This window comes from Vidua chalybeata, chromosome 2 (genome assembly GCF_026979565.1).
Source record: "Vidua chalybeata isolate OUT-0048 chromosome 2, bVidCha1 merged haplotype, whole genome shotgun sequence".
Taxonomy (NCBI): domain Eukaryota; kingdom Metazoa; phylum Chordata; class Aves; order Passeriformes; family Viduidae; genus Vidua; species Vidua chalybeata.
The window spans coordinates 89105488-89127941 of NC_071531.1; the positions used below are offsets into that span (position 1 = coordinate 89105488).

General features: G+C 40.4%; 1 protein-coding gene across 2 annotated transcripts in view; it reads right to left on the reverse strand.

The window, feature by feature from the left end:
- CRYL1 (crystallin lambda 1) overlaps positions 1-22454 on the reverse strand; it is a 52145-nt gene that overhangs the window by 3666 nt on the left and 26025 nt on the right. The window contains exons 5-7 of one of the 2 annotated variants that reach the window (XM_053936004.1): positions 21434-21628; positions 12638-12743; positions 349-455 (exon numbers count right to left, since the gene is read on the reverse strand). In XM_053936004.1, the coding sequence (XP_053791979.1) occupies positions 349-455; positions 12638-12743; positions 21434-21628 (408 nt within the window). The remainder of the gene's footprint in view (positions 1-348; positions 456-12637; positions 12744-21433; positions 21629-22454) is intronic. The other variant, XM_053936005.1, reaches the window with a different exon arrangement.

Here is a 22454-nt window from a genome sequence, read left to right on the forward strand (position 1 = left end):
GGAAAGGAGGCTGAGACTAATGTGATAAGAGGAGGGAAGTGGTAAGGAATGGCATGGAGGATTAAATGCCAATAACCCACAGCTATTAGCAGCTGACTCCTCTGTCTAGTAATAATGCTACTGGTAATAATGTGACTGCTAGGTCACTTTCCCATGATGTATTGTCCAAGTGCTTTCAAAAGGGACTCACATGCATGCTGTACTGATCTTTTCCCTTGAAGTACACATTCACACAATAAATACAGAGTACAGATACCTCCAGCAGTAAAGTGAAATAGCACAGATGTTAAAATAAAAACTAATGTTCTTTGTTCTGAATGTTGGTGTTTTTATCACCTCCATATTTACCTGATTGACTTTCTGCACAGTTTCACCTGAAAATTCTGGAACTGGCCCAAAGGTGTTCAGAACAAGTTTCATTCCTTCAGCATATCTTTCACAATAACTTGAAACACCTGAAAATAAGAGTGAAAAGTTGCATTTCAACAGAAATTCCTAGTTAAAGTCAGTAAGGCTGCCTGTGCATTTAAGCATTTTAAGCATTGTGTTAAATCAGAGACCCCAAAAATGGACTGCTCTTATGATTAAGACACCTAATTGTCATCTAGGAAAAATGGATTTTATCCACTGTATTTCCATTAAGGTTCATGGAAAAATTATTTAGGACACAGCTGCATTGCAAAACCAATGAATGTCACATACCAGCAGAAAATGCTGTGTGAGGGTGTAGTGCACAATCATGAATATACCTGTGCTTTGTTACTTGTGACCAGAAAACTTCCCTGACCAGGGACCATGAGGAGAGTGCTCTCACCTCTCCTCCTGGTCAGTGTGTGTCCTATCTTGAAGCATTCCTGTCATTACTTCTATTTATTAACCTGGACTGTATCAAGGACAACATGGCTCAGGGGGAAAGCGTCAAAGGCATGGAGACACAAGTGGCCTCCAGTGAAAGAAAAATGCTAAAGGAGGAACAGATGGATCTTGCAGATCAGAATCTTGCAACCCCTAACTGGGGTTAGAGACAGGGATTTGGCTTTTTTAACCCTCTCTGATGGTTGAGGACTTCTAGGGGGAGACAGGATTCACCTGACAAAGTGGAGAAAAGGCATATTTGCCAAAACCCTGGCCCATCTGGTGAGAAAAACCTTGTATCAGGGGCAACTGAGGTGTGTGGGGATGGCTCACACAACGGGAGAGATACACACTGCAGGAAAGACAAGGAGGGGGTGTGCTATCTCTGTAATGGAGCAGCTCAGATGTGTGGAGCTATTCCATGGGAAGGGTAACTGGCTGAGTGAGAGCCTGTGGACAGGCCAGTAAAGCACAGCATCCTCCAAGGGCAGGAACAATCCATCCTGATATTCAGGATGACAAGTACATGTATCAAGAGGCTTGCTTGGATGAGCTCCAGTGCAAAAAGGTGTCATACAGCAAGTGGAAGCAGGGACAGGCTGTAAAGAAGAAATTAAAAAACACCATCTACTCATATAGGAATGGTGTCAGGAAAGCCAAAGATCATCTCCAGCTGAAACTTGCAAGGATGTCAAGGGCAACAAGATGGACTTCTACTGTTAGTAATAGCCCGTATTGTTACTAGCATGCCCTTGCAAGTCTGCTTTCTACCATACTTTAAACATTAAGTCAGTCAATGCACCAATGTTATCATGAGATCTTCAGACGACTAAAGGCAAATATTGCACCCATCTTCAAAAAAGGTACAAAAAAAATCACAGGCCAATCAATCTCTCTTCTGTCCCTAAGAAAATCAAGGAGCAAGTCCTCTTGAAAGAAATTCCTGGACACAAGAATGAGAGTGTGATTGTGACAATCAGGATGTAGTCTCCAATGGTGTAAATCATGTCTAACTAACCTCGTTGCCTTCTGTGATTAAATAATTGTTTGTGAAAAATAGGAAAGTAGTGGGTATAATTTACCTCAACTTTAGAAAGGTGTTTGACATGGTCTTTCATTATATTCTTGTATCAAAGTTAGGACATTAGGGTCTGTCTGTTTGGACAACTAGATGAGCAAAAAATGGGTTGGACATGTAGGCTCAGAGGTAGTGGTCAATGGATTGCACTCCACCTGCAGGCCAGCAAAAATGGAGTATTGCAGGAACCTGTCCTGAGACCTGTACTGCTTAACAAAACATGCTCATAAGGTTTGTGAATAGTATCAAACTGGGTAGGAGTGAAGCTAGAGGGGTATGGACAAGCTGATACACTGAAGAGTAGGACAGCCCTTAGAAAGGCTGGAGGAATGAGCCAATATAAAACTTTAACAAGGACATATGCAAGATCCTGCACCTCAGAAGGAAGACCTCCTTGCAACAACACAGGCTTGTGAACTCCAAGAACTCCTGGTAGTGGCAGGTAGCAAGCTGCACAGGAACCAACAGCATGCCCTGGCAGTAAAGAGGGCCAACAGCCTGGGCTGTGTTAGCAGATTGAAGTTAATTAACAGTAGACTGAGGGAAGCGATTAACACCCTTTACTCAGCACTCATTAGACTGCATCCAGAATACTGCATTCAGTTTGGGACTCCCCAGTACAAAAAAAACAACACTGACAAAACAGAGCAACTTCAGCAGAAGCCACTAAAAAGGTGGGGCCTGGAGCACTTGTCCTGTGAGGAGAGGCTGGGGCATCTGGGTTTGTTCAGCCTGCAGGAGAGATGGCTTTAGGGGAACCTACCAGCAGCTTGCAATGCTGCAGCAGAGCCTGTGGGGAGGTCAGTGAGCACACAGAGCCAGGCTCTTTATGTTTGTTGTACAGCAGAAAGACAAGGGATGACAGGCACAATTTGATATGAGGGGTTTAGACTGGACACGCAAGCACTGGCACAGGCTGCACACAGAGGTTGTGCAGTCTCCATCTCTGGGGTTTTTCAATACTGTATGAAACCCTGAGAGTTTGGTCTGACCTCAGGACCTTCACACAGGATCTGTGAAGCTCTTAAAACACATGGTCAGAGAACTTGAGAACCAGCTAACTGGTCATAACAGATAAAATGGCAGCCAAGCAGACCTTGGCTGATTTACAGAAAGACCCAGCTTCCATCAGCTCCAGCAGGAATCTCTAAACAATTATTGTTGAGGCACTAGAGAGTACGAAATCATACATGCACCAAAAAGAGAAATCAGTCACTTAGCCAGACATACGTATCTAGTAGACTTTTTAGTGTTATTAACTACCCATGATCAAGAAAGGATAAGGATAAGCCTTTCCCAATCAGGATGTCAGGAACTGCATCACAACAGTAAATGAGCACTGCTTGTCTGGCAGTAAGCTAGCTGATACTGATGAAATCACAGAATCAACTAAGTTGGAAAAGACTTTGAGATCATTCACTCCAACCTACCACACCTATGTGGATTATCCTGATGATCAGATCACCCCAGATCTGAGAAGTTCTGGACATCTACTAAAGGCTTCTGAGAACCATAGAGACTGAAGACTTTGCATACTTAATTATATTTTAATTAGCTAGTTATAAACATGCAAAAGACAAAGGCAAGTAGTTACAGTTACCAACTCTTCCATGAAGACTCAGGACATTGTGCAGACTGAGAAGCATGAACAAAAACTGCTTATGGTCTTACCAAACCACAAAAAGCAGGAAATATAAGTGGCCAGGCCTCACTATCACACTAAAGAATGCAAATCAGGTCATAAATCATTAAGTGATCTCTTTCCTCAATGGTTCCCTGGAATACACTACTGTATGAAATCAATACTTTAGAAGTCACACTTGTCTAACCCTAAAATGGCTGAGGTTGGAATGAATGAATGGAAACCTCTGACTACTGCCAACTATGTATCATAAACTACACCACTTAGACTGCTCAACATGCCTGAAGTCGCTGAAGTACAGGGTTTCTGAAAGGCCTCTGAGGTCAGTAGGAGGATGGAGAACACTCTTTTTTCTGGGCCAAAAAAGAACTTTCAAAGGACAAAGCCTCAAGGAAGTACTAAATTTCCTTCAGCACTCTGAAGTCACGATGAGCATAAGCTAAACAACTGAAAGCACAAAACAGAAGAATATGTCCATTGCATAAGAGCAACATAGAGAGATTTGAGAGTATTCCACTCTTTTAAAAATGGACTAGAAACATTCTCCAGTATCTGAAGGAAGGAGAAGGCTCTGAGAAAAACCACAGCCTTGTTAAATAGCTTGAACCTATATTTGGTGCCAAGAGTGTGACAATCAGCATTCAGTTACTCTGATTCCTTGTGTTACCTACCCATGGAGCGTATGCATTCCTAGAATACAATCTGGCACGTTCCAGCTTTCCCCAACACAAGAAGGAATGCCAGCTAGTCATGCAGGTATATTGGTTTTCTACTTATACAGAAAATTTGTATTTTGCGCAATTTTCTTGATTGACACACAGCCAGAAACCTCCAGACTGCCTAGTGGGCTTCAAAACATCCCTGGCAGGAAGTAAGGTTCAGGAAGAGAAGCATTACTGTGGGATGTGGAACAGGCTGCGATATCATCCTATCTCTTCACTGGGGGAAGAAGCAGAGACCATCATCCACTTCCATCCACTGGTTATCAGGGTTTTCTGACCATACCCTGCCATTAACTTAAGTGTTTGCTTATTACATTTTAATAGCTGTGCTCACAGACTTCAGCATCTGAAGCCAACCCAGACTGACCTACCGGGGGTATGCTATCCACATGAGCAATCCTGGGAACCCAAAACAATGCTTTGCAAGACTCATGCACCAGCCACAAGACAAAGATAGTTACATGCAACTTGCTCATGTGAGCTTTGTCCTCTAACAGTGAGGAGTCTGAGCAAAAATGTTCCCACATCATGCAACATCACAGAATGTTCCCAGATGCAGAAGTAGAAATGACTGAGGCAGAAGAGTGTAGATTTATTCTGCCAGCAGCTGTTGCTAGCTGGACAATGACAAAATAAAGGCAACTCAGTTGAATACAGCAATTCAAGCTAATCTCCACGAGCAACTGGCAACAGAAGGAATGGTAAACTGAGTAGTGTCAGTTATTATGGTTATTAGCTATTATAGTGTCAGTCAGCAGTCATTGTGGTGTTTACCCAATTGACACAGGTCTATGACACTTGGACTGAATAGTTTAGATTTGGTACTTTTCCAAAAGTCAACGGGAACCTTCCAAACATCTGGTAAGCTTGTGCAATAATATTATAGACCTGAGTAGTTTTGATTGTGGTCGTAATTAGAAGGTAGACTAGAAGAATGTGCACCAGAAATCTTTTCCACAAGCCTAAAGTGCATTAGTATCTTGGGAAAGCTGAATGCTTGGATATGGCTGAACCATTTACCTGCTGAGTATGAATTCCTGAGGTGGACATGGCCTTTAAAGCTCACTCAGCCAGCTAGACCTGGAAATCAAGCACCTACTGGCAGTTCACCTACTGCTTGAATGAATCAGAACAATTTCTGGGTGGGTGTAGCTCATCAATGCAGCAGAGACGTGCCAAACGCAGGCTGGGTAGCACAATTCACCCACTGCATGTAATGTACAAATGAAAAGAAGCCTTACGCAACATCAGCAAAAGAGGAAAAAGTGAGAAAAAAAGTTAGGGGTCTAGAGAAGAGCAGCAGCATTAGTACAGCTGCTATCAACATTGTGGCTGGCATGGTAACATGCAGGCACATATGCTGCATGCCAAGCAGAAGGTGGGCACTGCAAAATCTTTCAAATCTCAAGTGAAGTCAGTAGACCGAAAGTTAGAATACACACACAATCTCACTCAAGGATTAAAAAAATCAGTAGTTCAAATTAATAACTCAAGATAGTTTTCCCAGCCTGAAATGGAACTTTAATTTGATTCCAGTAATCAGTATCAACTCATTGAATGCCTTCTTGAAGCTGGCACTTGAGCAATGAGGAATATTTCTGAAAAAAATCACTTTGCTTTTCAACTGCAAATTCATAGCAAATATTTGACTCCAGGCCTTTAGACTTAGGAGTCCTTTGGTTCAAGGGTCAGGGCTATTGCAAAGGTGGATAAGAAGAGCCCTTGGCTGGAGCATAGGAACAAGAAGGAGAACAAATATGACAGAATCTCTTTAATCCTTGTTGATACTACCCAGGGAGCAGCTTAAGCTGGAAGAATTAGCTTTGGCAAACAGTGTGAAACAGACAAAAGCACTTGGAAGATGGAAAAATAGCAAGATGGTAAATGGGGTTGATAAAAACAACCATCTCTCCTTGCGGGCCACTGCTGTGCCCATGCTGTGCCTCATTATCTCCAACTGGAGAACAAGAATGACACAAGATGCATCTGGGACAGAGGAAAAGGATGATAACTTCCTCTTGTCTGTGTGGTTTGCTGGCTCCCTATCTAAACCTTCCCCTTTCTTACATACGCTCACCTCGTCAATGTTGAAGGAAAGAGGCCATGGGAGGAGGCAGATGTTGCAGCAGGCAACTGAGAACTATGGACACAAAACAGAAACACCCCCAGGGAAGGTAGGAGTTTCCTGAATCTTCCTTCCACCACTTAGTCACAGCTATGGCAGGGGGTGAAAGAAGACGAATGAGTTACAAAAAGTTCTAAGGGGGCAGTATATGCAGGATTATAGAGATGGAAAGGGGAATACTCTATCTTCCTTGAAAATCCCAAACTCTCTCAGCATTTCTGACTTCTGCAATCTAGTTACAAGACTGTGTTACCACAAGGTAGACAAAGGCATTGATTCAAGGCTCTTCAGCTTCCCATATGTATCTAGGACACACAAGGCTCCAATAATGGAATAAGCTGCTGCTTATTCAGTTTCGATGAGAGTCCAGACAGTTTCCAAAATGGCTGATGAACTGTCCCACAAGAATTTGCTCTAATAACCACACTTAACATTTGCAGATCCTTACCTGAGAACTTGCACTGGTGTGGTGTAAATATGGTTACTGCCACAATGCCTCTAGTTGCATCACCAAGATGAACACAGTATTGATGAGGAAAAGGAACTCAGGACAGATATTTAGCTCAGAAACATGCATTAAGTGCTTCACTGCCCTGAGAGAAGACACAAGTGAAGTTCATAAAGAGGACAATGAGTGTAGCAGTAGGAAAAGAGAAGTGAAAACATAACTGTATAAAACGTAGTATATTCATGCATTATAGTTTGTAAGCACCTTAAAGTATCTGCTTCTTGTATGTTTTCTCATCCCTTTCTCTTCACAAGAAAGGCAACAGGCATGAGAGCTGAAGGATACAAGCAAGCAAACTTGGTAAACCAGCCTAGCAAGCACTGAGACACTTGTGAGAGAGAATGAGAGTCAGGAGCAAGTCTCACTGGCATGGACAGGGAACATGCCAAAGAGAGGGTGCTCCACCATACTGAGTATTAACTTGATGACTTTCAACCTGATGAGCAGCATATTAAGATACTGTAATGACTCAAAGAGAGGAGGCATGATGGTCAAGCCACTGATGCAATAGCATCAACAATTTGATAAGACTGGGGTGGGGTTGACTTTAGCACATAAAATCGAAGAAGAGGCTGCAGTGAAAGATGAGTATGGATGGTTACAGAAAAAAAGGCATATTTTAACAGAAAAAAGGGAACATAATGGAGGAATCTGACATGGCTATATTATGTTCAGAGAAACAAAAGTCCCAAACTTTTTTAATTATAGAGAGATTACATTTCTAAACATTACAGCTCCAAGGGCAACTTTCTAAATGTAATCCTATCTTCATCAAGGGTGTGTCTGAAAACAGATGCATGCTCTGAGTTAGGGTGTGAATTCACAGGACATTTTGTACACTACATTAATTGCCATATGAGTTCACTTATGGCTCTAGTCGCACAAATACTTGGACCTACACTAAAAATTGGTAGGACCAAAGAAAGTTTTATTCTCATTGTGCCAGTGTTAGCATCTCAACAACAATGCACAAGCATTTCTGCAGGCCTGTTGTGAGCTGGATCAAGGAATTAAACTGAGTCACTATGAACTGCTTATTTTCTTACATCAGTTTCAAACTTGGGATGAATTCCTCAGTCTGAGCCACTTGGTAATCTCTCACACTCTTTCATTAATGGATCAAGACACGTTCTTTGGGAGCCATCTATAATAACTTGAGGAATAAAGCAGAAAGAATTTCTGTGCAAAGTCATGTGTTCCTTTCAGAAAGCAGAGAGAACTACTTTACACCTAAGAGCCCATAGAAGGAAACTGGTGCACAGCAGCCAGTATCCTGAAAAATTCACATCTTGACTTACTGCATATAAACTCTTTCATACAGAAAAGCCCTGTAGCTCCACAGAGGCAAACAGCAGTTCTAGAAGGGCTACAAACTGCTTTCTTGAGCCTACTGGGAAGGGAATTGAATGCATGTAAACACGTATTAAATATATGGTGGGTTTATGAAAATTAAAATGGTTTGTATGATTATATACCACTGTGATACTCCATATCAGTAGTACCCTCTTACAAGTATCCTGAATTGGGTTGAGATATTTTATTATCCTAACACATAACACATATACTAAACAGAAAAGAAGGCAGTCTTCCTTTTCTTAGATGTTACTACCTTAGACATTCTCACACCTGCTTACCAGCTTGCAGTACAAAAGCTGCTGAACTGGGTTAAAGCTTGTTTTGCTCCCTGTACAGCAGCATTGAAGTAGTGGTCATAGCAATGGAAATAATCTCTGCTCTTGAACCAGCCAGCATATCTGTTTAGAACAATTCTTAGAAACCACACTTAGCTATGTCTTGCCCAAAAAAACAAGTAAAATTTCCTCCCTTTGAACTATGACTTATGATTCTCCACTCTTTCCTTTCCATATTTTGTGCTTTTCACACAGCACAATCATTCCACTCCTATCACCCAAAACCAATTCACCTGGCAGGTGCTTCTAAGATGAGCAAGTATTCCCACTTTCTGTAAAAGAAAGACAATTTTGATCATGAAGACTCATTTCTAGCTTACTGGATATTTGTACTTTCTTTATGGGCACTATACATCAGACCCAATTTCCACATAATTCCTGTAGCCACCTGTATGAATACCTCAGTGAGTGACAGGTAGAATATAATCCTGGAGTAGTGTCTATATAAATGCAGGAGAGAAAACAGCAACAAAGATTCTTCAACTTCCCCCAGTCCAGCTCTTCTGCTAATATTGGCAGTTTAGATCAAGTTCCAATTATAGCTCACTGAATAACCTACTAATACAATAACTGATCTAAGCCAATTGTGAAATACATATGAAGAGAACTTTTGTTGCAAACCTGTAAAACACTGGATATTATAGTCTAGCCTCTGCTTCTACAGATGATTGCTTGCAAGGGCTTAAAAAAAAAAAAGAGAGAAGAAGAACAAGAAGAAGAAACCAGATTTCTCAAGAAACAAGAGATTAGGAGATATAATCTCACTGAGGCTGGACCATCTTCACTATATTCACAGATTGCCCAGTACACGTACAGGTGGGATGTTGTGTCTGCTAACATAATCCCACAACAGTCAACAGGCAAACTGACTTTAGTGAAGTTTACTGATCTTCCTTGTAAAAGACTTAACAGCATTTGTTGTGATGCTGGCATGTGAAATCATAAGACGACAACTCAAAATCTGAAACAGATATCAACATTAATTTTATTTGATGCAATCAACAATCAACTTTATATTATTATGCAGTTTGGGTATGCTTTTTTCCTCCCCAAAGCAGTTTCCTTCCTGTCTGTTGCAATTCAGTCCTCAAACTGTTGTTGCTGTCCCTGCTTCTTTTAATGACTTGACGCTGTCAATTTATTCCATGTTCAAGGCTGTTGGCTCACTGCCATATAATCAGCATTCCTAATAGTCATGCATTGATTAAATGATAACCTAAAGTGGCCTAGATAATAGTTTTGATAGGATCATTTATGAATATGGAGGAAAGGATGTAAGAACTAACAGAGGCAAAAAGTGACATTAGCCCACAGGAAGTTCAGGGGAGGATCTTGATGTATGCATCCCACAGGGAAAGAAGAAACACTGATCTCAGAGAAAATAATTGGAATAAATTTATTCAAATCCAAACAACAATGTCACATCACCATAACAAAACAAAACAAAAAAAGAGGGACTCTCCCTCTACAAATAACACCGTTTTCTGTCACATGCTTCCTTCATCCTTCCTCATTGATTAACAGAGTTTAAGACTGTGGGCAACTAATATGTTATAGCTGTAAAAAAAGGCAACTGCTGTGAAGCTGGTGAAGCTGACAGGCTAATGAAAAGGATAGAGGCAGTTTCTTGTATCTACCTCCACTTCCTTCCACTAATAAAAAAAAGACAGCGTTAGTACAATGCGTCAGAGAAGGCTGTCCTAGAATCATAAAGTTGTTTAGGTTGGAAAAGGCTTCTAAGAACAAGTCCAACTGTTAACCCAGCACAGCCAAGTTCACCAGCAAACCATGACCCTGACTACCACATCTACATGTCTCTTCAATACCTCCAGGGATGGTGACACAACCACTTCCCTGGGCAGCCTGTTCCAATGCTTAACAACCCCTACCATGAAGAATTTTTCCCTAATATCCAATCTAAACCTTCCCTGATGCAACTTTAAGCCATTTCCTCTTGTCCTATCACTTGCTACCTGGAAGAACAGACTGATCTCCACCAGGCTGCACCCTCCTTTCAGGCAGTTGCAGAGAGTGATGAGGTCCCCCTGAGCCTCCTTTTCTCCAGGCTGAACAGCCCCAGCTCCCTCAGCTGCTCCTCACAGGACTTGTGCTCCAGACCCTTCCCAGCTCCGCTGCCCTTCTCTGGACACGCTCCAGCCCCTCAATGTCTTTCTTCCAGTGAGGGGCCCAGAACTGAACACAGGATTGGAGCTGTGGCCTCACCAGTGCTGAGTGCAGGGGGACGGTCACTGCCCTGCTCCTGCTGGCCACACCAGTGCTGATCCAGGCCAGGATGCCATCGGCCTTCTTGGCCACCTGGGCACACCCTGGCTCATGCTCAGCTGCTGTTGACCAGCACCCCCAGGTCCTTTTCCACCAGGCAGCTTTCCAGCCACTGCCCCCAGCCTGCAGCGCTGCCTGGGCTTGTTGTGACCCCAGTGCAGAACCTGGCACTTGGCCTTGTTGAACCTCATACAATTGGTTTTGACATCCAGCATGTCCAGATCACTTTGCAGGGCCTTCCTCCCATCCAGCAAATCAACACTCCAACCCAACTTGGTATAAATTTGTGCAAATTTACTAACAGCATACTAAGGGCACACTTGGTCCCTTCATCTAGATCATCAGTGAAGATATTAAACAGGAGTGGGCCCAGCACTGTACTCTGGGGAACACCACTTTGTGACCAGCCCCCAGTTGAATGTAATTCCATTCCTCATCACTCTCTAGGCCCAGCCCAGTCTTTTACCCAGTGAGCAGCCAGTTTCTCCAGGAGAATGCTGTGGAAAATGGTGTCATAGGCTTTACTAAAATCCAGATAGACAGTATCTTTCTCCTCATTCACTAAGCAGATCATCTTGCTTTAGAAGGAGATCAGATTAATCAAGCAAACCCTTGGCAATGAAGAGGAGGTCCATATTATTCCACATTATGTGAAGCAATAATGGGCAACCATAGAGAAGTTGGCACTGAATTATGAACATAAGCCATCACATATCCTGGCATCAGCAATTTTGATTTAAACTGATGAGAGCAAGAGCCTGAGTCACTCTGTGAGCACATAAACAGGAGCAGCTCTAGACTCAGAGACAATGTATCTGGAAGTGCAGGAGTGAAGCAATACTTCTCATAACCCAAGTTACTGAGCCAGCAGACAAGGTGCTGTTGTGGAAATGGTTCCGTGCACAAGTGTAGTGCAGCATTGCCTAGAAGATCCAGCAGCAGAGCAGGAGCCTACCATGTCAGGGACCATACAAAAGCAAAATAAAGACACAGCCCATAATATAAAGAGCTAGTATTTAGTTGATCTTAACTTTTTGAAGTTTTTGTGTTTTGTTAAAGTCTTTGATCAAACCCTTGTGATGCTGATCCATAATTTTTATTTCATTTTATGCAATTCACTTTTTATTTACCTGGGATTCACATATACTATTCAAAAAACATCTAAAAGTATTAATTATGCAAGACAGATGTCAAACTGTTACTTGACTGTTTTATCAAGTCAGCTTTGTATGCACAGGACTTCGCTGACAAAAGTAATTTTATTTCACTCAGGAAAAAAGCTTGAAGAACAGCAGCTCCAGGGATATTTACAAATTCAGCTTTGCTACAAATACAGCAGCAGGGGGGTATTCATCTATGGAAAGTCATTTTCTGTTGACACTGGATTATCAGCTAAACTTTTTCAATAATTTTTTTTACCTGACACTCAGACAGTTCTGAACTATGGCCACAGCAATGTTATCAAAGTATGATGGGATGAATCTTGGAAAAAAATTATTACACAGCTAGTGTTTTAATAGGTTGTCATCTTTCATCTGATCATTTGTAACAGGATAATCAATATCCATTTCCTTCCACTGACTTCACACTTTGAATAAGTCTTCTTTACCATTACATTAAAAAAAGAGACAAGTTATAGTTGCAGCAATCCTAACCTGGTTTGTTACATAACATTTCCAGTCTTGTGCAAAGCAAGCTTTCCCTTCATATTCATAACATTTTACACTACCTACCTTCTGCATTAAGATGCATAGTTTCCAGAGGTCCAATAAATGCGTATCGCATTCCCAATCCATCAGACATCACAAGGTCTAGATCAGTAGGAGATATTACTCCTTCCTAAGCAGCAAAAGTACAACAGGAAGGAAGACTGGTCAATGTTTGCTTTTAACACAAAGTTTCCCATTTTTTGTATATAATTAAAAAATTAGGGAAGTAATAAAAACTAAGGCTAGAAATAGCAGTTAAGATTTCAAAGAGAAAAACACAACTGTTTGCCAGAAATGTCCATCTACTATGCAAGCCTTCCTATGGTTCAGCATAAGCATTCATTCATATCTCTAGGACTGTACTTCGTAGTCCCAGAAACTGAGAATCGGAGAAGAAAGCAAGCATGACACTCTTAATAGCACATGGCCAAAAGAGTTTATATCAAATACAAGTACTATACCAACCCTTTTCAATACAGGAATTTTGGCTAAATGCTACACCTCCCTTCATATTCTCTTAGTTCTGGATTTTTGGGCAGAGTCCCAATTGTCAGAATGGTGGTGCACCAGTGGGTACTGCTCCTGAGGCCACCAGCAAAAAAGGCTGGGTCCAAACATGCAGGCAATGCAGTTGCCACTCCCTTCCACAAAATTCACCCAACATTCAATCTACTCAGCCTCAACCTGCCCAGGGTTCTCGAGTTCATTGACGGCCTCACATCTCAAGAGCTGGGAGGACATGGAGCAAGCAAAATGAAGCACTTCTCATGATAAAAGTTGAGCATTGCTATTCCACCCACATGCAGCACTTACAAGAAAACCAATGCCTCCAACAGGTTGGGGCAAGCACAGAAAGGCTTGTAAAAAGTGATTTACAGTTCTGTACCTGAACAGATTTACTTGAGAAGAATACTATTTATTATATGAGGTTGTTTTCCACCTACTAGAAAGTTATGATTTAATGAAGACTTGTTCTAACCACTTTCATCAGGTTTTGAGAACTTGTCCTCTTTTATTCCCAGAGACATGAAAACATTTTTATGTTTTCATAAAAACATAAAATTCCACCTTCCTTCTTGGTAGGAAGGTGGAAGAGATGCTGAATTGCTTCTAATTTATCTTTTTACCCTACTTTGAGGTGCTCAGCCTACTCAGTGCCTCTTCCTTAACGAGCCCCTTTAAGCTTCAGAATACTCATACTCATTTACTCATCTGCTTGGACAAAACCACATAATTTTTGGTTAAATTTCTCCTTTGCAAGGCCCTGTCTGAATGCCCCTTTGTATCACACAGTCATGGGCTAGAGTTACGGGCATGCAGGACAGCTCTTCTGATCTGTAGTAGACATTGACATCTGAGCTAGACATCTAGACTCTCTTTATAATCACCAGGGAGTAAAAGGAAATCAGCATCCTAAAGCAGGCATCTAGAGTAGGTAAGATGAGTTGTGTCCTAAAAGGCCCTAATTCTCCTCACCAACTGAAAGATGAGTAAGAAGCTTAGATATCACTGTCTACATTTTCAAGATCCCATCTTAAATGAGTTGAATCTCACCCACAGTGTCTTCCTGTGTCTGTGATTTACATAATCTACTGCTACTTTAAAAGAAACTTAAAAGCCACAAATCAACATAACTTCTATAGCTGGCCACAGACATCAAGTTTCATCATCTCAGGCTTAAACTGAGACTTCTTTAAGACAACCTCAAGACTCAACCTATTAGTAGGCATTGTTCCTATCAACCAAGCTGGTCTGAATCCCTGTTGCAGAACTCTACTTTGAAAAGGAAACACTGACGTAATTATTAAGATCTATGTACCATATATGGAACACACAGTTCTCCTAACAATTAGCCATAAAATGGCAAGGATAAGAAAGCATTATTTTCTTCAAATTAAAGGTAAGGTAAGACCATGTTTCATCGACATGGTAAGGTAACTCATCTAGAGGCAGATAGAAAGGTCTGCATAAAGACAAGACTAAACAAAAACCTCAGAGAGAATTCAGATTACAGACCAGCATCAGGGTAACTAACACAGGCACCATACATTCTGTGAAAGCTTTTTCCCCTGACATGGCAATGCAACTTCTCTGAACAACATCAGCAAAGTCAACAAAAGTGTTCTTCTGTTGGGAGTGCCTCATCCAAACAATGAGTTGTGCTGGTAAAGCTGTGCTTGATGAGTGGTTCCCCCCTGCCCCCCCTTCCCCGGCTGACATGGATTTGTGGACAAAAGACTAACCACAAATTCCAGACAAGCATTTGAACCACAGCAGCAGTTAAAAACTGTAAACATAATGTTAAAAGAGTTAACAGGCTCCTGAAGTACTTTGGAATCATTGCAAATTAATTTCCAAATGAATAACTTACTTTCTTTGGATACCATAGTCCTCATATATTTGAAGACCAGGTGTCCTCAGAATCATGAGTGCTTTGCTCTTGGCCTTTTGACTATAGCTGCAATTTGATGTTTGCAGCTGCTAAAAGGCACAAAAATTGTTGCTACCAGAAGGAAACCATGACAGTTCCCTTCAGTTGAGGCATACAGTGTTCCATAAAAATGAGCTCAGCTTCTTCTTGTCCAGAAGACCCTTCTTAAGAAAAGTTTTTTACTTTTCTTCATAAATTAAGAACATGTAAATGATAAACAAGTTAGACCTTCCTACCCTAGGCACTAACCCTACTCCCATTTATGGTAAGGAGATCATCAGTTGGTGGAATGATTCACCAGGCTGCAAGGTCAGCAAGGTGTCTTCCACAGGGATTGATGTTTATGCTAAGAACTATAAAAGAAAGAGTTCCTGTCCAGTTTCACTAAGTGTAGGTGGGAATTAATCTTTCCAAGGGGATTTTTCATCCTGGATTACCTTCTGGTAAGCCTCTGCCTCCAGCATTTGTCAGAGGGAAGAGGAAGTATAGTAGGAGTTCACTAGAAGCTCTTACAGCTACAGAATTAAGATTAAAATAAATTCCACCAAAATCCTCAGTGATCCCAATGGCCAGTCAAATTTCAAAATCTAGACTATCTCAGAATCCTCCACACTTCTTACAACAACATTTATATACCACAATCTCATTTTCCTAGAGATTCTAACCTCCGGTCATACCACAGGATTATCCTAATGAACCTTTGGTACTTTATTAGTGCTTCTTCCTATGCAGCGACACTTTTCACCTTTCCAGAAACCTGTGGTGGTTCTGCAGTCTCCAGCATTAGGCTCTGACCCAACCTGCTTGGTTTTAATCAGCAATCTTTCTTTTCATCTCTGAGTCACACCCACATCACAACTTCTGTCATGGACTTGGTTTGTAATCACACCAAATGTAATGGCCAAAAAACATCACAATCTTACTTTTTCTGATTCTACCAATTCATCATGTTCTCCTACTGACTCCAGGACTTCACTGCCTCCTGGACCACATACTTTCTGTTTCCAAATCTGCCACTTCATCCTCTCCATTTCCCAAATTCAGTATTCTTTTTTTTTTTCCTCTAATTGCCACTAATACATGCATTCTTTCTCAGCAGTACTTGTTACACCCTTCTCTTCACTATCACTTCAATCAAGTCCCTTCCTCCTCTCCCTGATGAGATCTTCTTCCAGTCCTGTCATTTTGAGCAGATGACTTTTCTCCTATATCCCTCTACATCTTTCCATTTCATAATGTTTAAGAAACTTGTTGTCCTATACACTTCACACCTCCTTGCTTTGCTGGCCTCTAGCTTCCTTCTTCCACAGCACCCTCACTCACCTCACCTCACCCTGTAAGAAACAGTATCAACACTATTTCTCTTCCTGTCCCTTTAAACTTCCTTTTTATGATATTCCCCTTTTATGAAGCACGGTAACTAAATGTTTAATCTTACACCTTATCTTCAATCTTTTGGAAAAAGTGTCTGAATAACACTGTAGTATAATTAATAGTAAGGAATTTGGACTTTGAAAGTCTTGCCAGCATTTAAAGTCTGCTAAGCTAGTCACTTGAGAAAAGAGAAGTACATAAATTAATGATTGAAGCCAATGCACCTGATTGCCACAAAAACAAACTAAAATGGACACATAGCCAAACCATGATTTTATTTTCCAAAAGATTAACAAAAATTGAACAGCTGCCCGCTCTTCTCATGTTTTACAATGACTGTAACATAAAAGAAAATCCACTTTAAAGAAAAAAAAATACATTAAGACAGTATTAAAATCTTATGCAGAGATAAGTAGAGTACTTATACAATCCATCCTGTAACAGTTTTAACACTTCCTAAAAGCAGCTGAAACTCCTAAATTATATCAAGGTTAAAAAACTGTCATGCTCCACCTGCTATCTCTGCTGCTGTATTTTATGACCTCCTTGCAAATTGCAGGTGATACTTAGGAAAATATTTCAAAATATTTCACTCAGTGATCCACAGTTAAATGACAATCATAGCTACTCACAGTAAGGCTTGAGACTCCTGAACTGAAGTGTTGGTGAAACTGGTTGTTATTTTCTGGATTATGCTAACCAAAATTTTACCTTCAGAACAAGATAAAGTCAAGCTATTTAATTAATAGCCCTTGCAACATAATCCTAAACTACTCTAAAATGTACTGGTAAAAGTACAAAAGTAACAATGTCTATAGTGCACAGTGTGCTTCCCAGGCAAATAAAGGCACTAAGCTTCTGCTCCAAGAGTTATGAACAAAATCAGACACACCAGTGACCACTGTCAATGGAGATGTGAGAAAGCAAATAAATGGTACCAGAGAATAACAGAGAAAGCAGTTTGAGGTATTTTTCCTGTTTCTGGCTAAAGATTATTCTAATGGTTCCAAACTGGTAATATAAAAATTTAGGGTTGATTAGAGAGGAATAAGGATCTTCAACCTCAACATCTCACAGAACTTCTTTTACTCTCCTCTTTATCAGCTTTGCAACATTTCTACCAGAGCCCTAACAACTGAATAGATGAATAAGAAACCTACATGAATGCCAGTCTCAGATACACTATGAGGTCCTACAAAAAGTTCTCAGATACATGACCTTAAAGAGACGGAAGGGAGTGCTCTCCCTATCTGCTTTATCATGGAATAAATGTGGAGCATGAGGAGACAGAGATAACTGATACAAGAATTTCCTGCCACAAACACCTACACTGCCCAAACGCTTGTGACTTGCAAGTCAAAGCAATCTTTGAAAAGATATCTTGTTACTAAAAGACTAACTCAGACTCAAAATGAAACATCTCTTTGTAGCACTCTTGCTTCAAAGAGAAGCACTTGTTTGAATTACATCTTCTAGACCCATAAATGAATCCATGGTCTTTGCTTCTAAGTTCTTATAAAGTCAAACTTCTGCATTCTGTAATCTACATTCCTAATTATCCACATAAACAAAGTTCTCAGCATTCAACAGTACATCTCCAAATGAGTTTTCTTTCTCTTACTTTCCAACAAATCGGATCTCAACTTTCAAGCCTATTAATTTTTTACCACCACACTTCCCAATCCCACATTCAGTCCAGTCCTATATTCAAAGCACTCGTTTTGTGCCCAGCTGTAAAATCCCAGACTCCCTGTGTGTACAGCTGGGAACCCCAGCACCTTCAGCAAAGACAAACTGCATCCCAATACTCAGGTTTCTCATTGCTACTTTAATCTGTTTGCCCTGAATTATGCTCCTCTCTGTGCTCCAGCATCCATGCAATTGCCACATGCAATTTGAACACCATGTGGAGTCTTGAGCCTGCACCCAGATTTCTATGCTGGCAGAGCCTTACCTCAGATTTCTGGCTGTGTTAAAAGTGTGCCCTACTCTTGGACCCACATGGCAGAAGTCAGTGAGTCCCACATAACATTCAGCAAGCAGATATCTTTACAGCATTTCTTTCTACACAGCCACATCTTTACTTCCATGCTCCATATCAGAGCCTTTCTCCCATAACATGATTCCTTGCCCATGTCTCATCCACCCCAACACAGCACTGCTAAAGAAAAGAGAAAGACTGGCAGGGTGTCAGTTTCCCAGACATATTTGGGAACCAAAACATATTCTGCAAGCTAATCAGCCTATTTATTATAACATTTTCAAGACAAATGTTTTAAGTACAGCTGTACTGCATGTCTGTCCTACCACCAATGACTTTAACAGGACATTAGTGGTTCTACTGGAGAAATTTCCACTAAGTTCAACTGACGCAAAAAAAACCAAAAAATACCCCAGCCTGTGGCAGCAGCTCTCTGGCCACAGAGAGCAGGCACAGACTTTCCCAAGCATTTTCCTGGGGAAGGCTGTGAGAAGATCAGAGAGAAGAATGAGAAACAATTCTTATCTCCACTTGTACCTGCTGTTGTACACATGTGGAATGTGTCACAGAGATTTGTTTACCAAAGGGTGATTTCTTAATTGGACACTGGATAGTGTTTAGATTGATGACCAATTAGGTCAAAGCTGTATTGGACGGATTGTAAAGGTTACTAAGTCTCTTAATAAGTATAGTATAATATAGTATAGGAAGATATAATAAAGCAATTGATCAGCCTTCTACAATCATGGAGTCAATGCTAATTATTACCTGGCTGAGGGCCTGCAGCAACACCAACCAACCAACAAAAAACCCCAACAAAACAACACAACAATCCCCCAGTGCTTCTCAGAGTAATGAAAACATTTGTTTGAGATGCAACCAATGTGAGTAAAACTTGATTTTTAGGAGTCTCTCAAAGACAGAGTTGGGGAGATTGATATTTTCAACAGTAAGAACTGGAAAGTGACTCCACAATCAGAAGTAAGAATTATGTTACCCCATTTGGAAAGTGGAATACACCAAAAGAATGTGACTTGCAATAAAAATTACAAAGTTGGCAGCACAACAGTAGAAACACACAAACTGGCCCAGGCCTGCAGTTCTCACCTATCTGTAGTGATTCTCCTCCCATCAAAGGCACTGTGCAGCCTGAAGTCACACAGCTGAAACTATACACCTTTGACAGCTGCTATTGTTCAGGCTTCTGGAATGGAAATACGACCACCAAAGTTGTTACTGTTTAAATGTGTATTTGGCTGAAACGCAATAAAATTATACAAGAACAGAACAACTCTGAAACTTTGATTTACAACAAAAGCAACCTTCTATATCTGTCAGTCCTTCAAGCACTATTTTATTACTATTCACATAACCACCACTGCCACAAAAGCATCCATACAACAAGTTCATACTAAAGGTTTGCCTCAACTCAGAACTTCCTTTCCAACGGCAGCTCACAAAGTGTTCTTAAATCCCTTCCACAGCAAGACCAAACAGAGAATTATACTTTCAGGGATTTGTACTGTACTGCTTCAGCTCCCAGCAGTCCAGTCTTTGAGATTTTGAAGCTGGAGGTTGCTTCTGCACAGTCCAACATGAATGTGTCTAAATGATCCCCGGATCCATTGAAATTTTTAGCATCCTAGGTTACTATCACAGTGGCTTCCACCATTGAGTTTATGCGCTCAGAGATGTGAAAGAATCCTGTTAGATTTTTGAGGCATTACCTGAATGCCAGTGTTGACAATGGGTGACTGGTCCACAACAGGCACAAACTATAAACTCAAAAATTACATCTGAATAGGAAGAAAAAAATTCTTTACTTTGAGGGTGACAGAGCACTGGAGCAGGATGCCCAATGAGAATGAATATTCTCCTCTGAAGTCATTCGAAATCCACCTAAGCATGATCCTGTGCAACCTGCTGTAGTTGGGGGGGTGGGACCAGATCTCCAGAGGTCTCTTCCAACCCAAACTATTCTGTGATTATACATTACTGTCTTTTCTATTCTATGTTTTCCAACATGACTACAGCTTTCTGAAAGTGTTTTTCTTACCATAAATTTGAGACTTTGTATTAAAAGTTTAACAACAGAATCCATTAAAAAATTTAAACAAACATCTCCAGTAGTAGATCAGTTCCTTCCTCACAACACTTACTGTTTTACTTACTGTTATTCACCACCTCCTTTATATTGTTGTATTATGTTGCTAGTGAAAGCCAGCTACAGGTAAGCAAAATCAGTTCAGCAACTATGTTTACACACTTCTTTGGAAAAAGAGTTGCTTTGTTTACAGTAATATTACCTTATTTTTAAGATCTTTACCTATATTTGTGTGCATGGTTGTTTTAAACAGCTTGAAAAATCTAAACATGCCACAACAAAAAAGTAAGTCTTATTAAAGCCCAGTTGAAACTCTTCTCAAGAGAATAGCAACAGACTCATAACTCAGCTCCTGCTGATGAAAGATCAGACTTTTCAGCATAGAACAGCTAACTGTGGGAAAAGCTGAAGGCACACAAACAAATGAGTCTCAGCTAGAAGTCTGAGTGGGCAGGAGGAGGAGAAATCTGTCTTTACCTAAAAGTATCAAGTAACAGTTAAACCTATGACTGCAGCTCCTGAAAGGCCAAAGAGAAAACCATTTAAAGTATTTTCATGACCACTGTCCAGTAGGCCAACAACACTAGAAAAAAAAAACACGAAATGATGGGACACCTACAAAAAGAAAAATTGGTATTTTGATTCCTGCTTTTAAAATAATTCTTTTGATTGCCCTGAAGAGTATTCTGAAAAAGGAAAGCAGGATAAACAATAATTTTTAGTATCACATATCTCCTCATTTTTGTCAGTCTTTGCTTTTTATAACTGACATCACTTCTTACTGGGCTTAATTTACATTTAAACATACATTTTATGTTCATAAGGGACAGCTGAACAAAGATGACACAAATTTAAAGGATGTTTAAATATACAATCTCAGTTATCACATCTACAGAACTGACCAAGAACTGAAAGAAAAGATATACATACACCCACAAGTCTCCAAGCTTCACTTATCACTGCATACTGTAGTCGATTCAGAACAAACCCCTCGATTTCTCTGTTTAGTTTGACAGGAGACTGACCAATCTTCTTCATCAGGGCATATGTTCTCTCTGTTGTAGAAGGGTCTGTTTCTGGATGAGGAACAATTTCAACCAAAGGCACAAAGTAAGGTGGATTTACCTCAAGAAGAAAGACAAAAGAAGAACATCAGCCACCAACAGAACAAGTTAATATAAAGTATCTTTATAGCTGGCACTAGCTTGGATCATTTCCAGTTAACACAGCAATCCTGACATTCAGACCTTGAAAGACTTCACCAATCCAATAAAAGCTGGTGTATTAATTCAAATTAAAATAAATAATTAAACTTGCACTAAATCAAACTGTTTAACCCCAGCAAAATCCATGGAGCTACACCAGAGATGACAGCACTCAAACAATACTAGAAGACTTTATTCTGACTTGAGGAACTGTTTGCTCAATATTCAGGCTGTTTATTGTTGTAAGACAAATAGTCACCACCTGTCTTTCCAAATTAAGCAAGGCATTTCCTTTTAGACAGTCAGGAACTTTATAACAAAAGTATTGCTAAACACCACCTGTAAGATGCAACACTTAACAAATAAGCAGCTACTGGCCCAAGCCTGTAAATATATGCTAAATATAGTAACAGATATCACACAAAACCTACTTTGAAAATGTTGCAGAACAGGTTACCTCCAAACACTGTACTTAGAAAAAAATAAATTATCTCTCCCTGACTCTTCCCAAATCTAACTTCACATCAAGTCAAGACCTTTGTGTTATGTATTTTTGAAGTAAAAAACAAAAAATCCTGAAGAACATCCTGGAAACAGCTAAAAGTTCTTCAGGTCATAGTGTTACAGAGAGTTAAGCTGCAACCATTCTCTTTCCAAAGTAGCAGTCCTTCAGCTGTACTCTTAAAGGTGTTAAATTCAGCTCTCCATCTGGTTCTGGGCAATAGAAGGGGCTAACATATTATAAA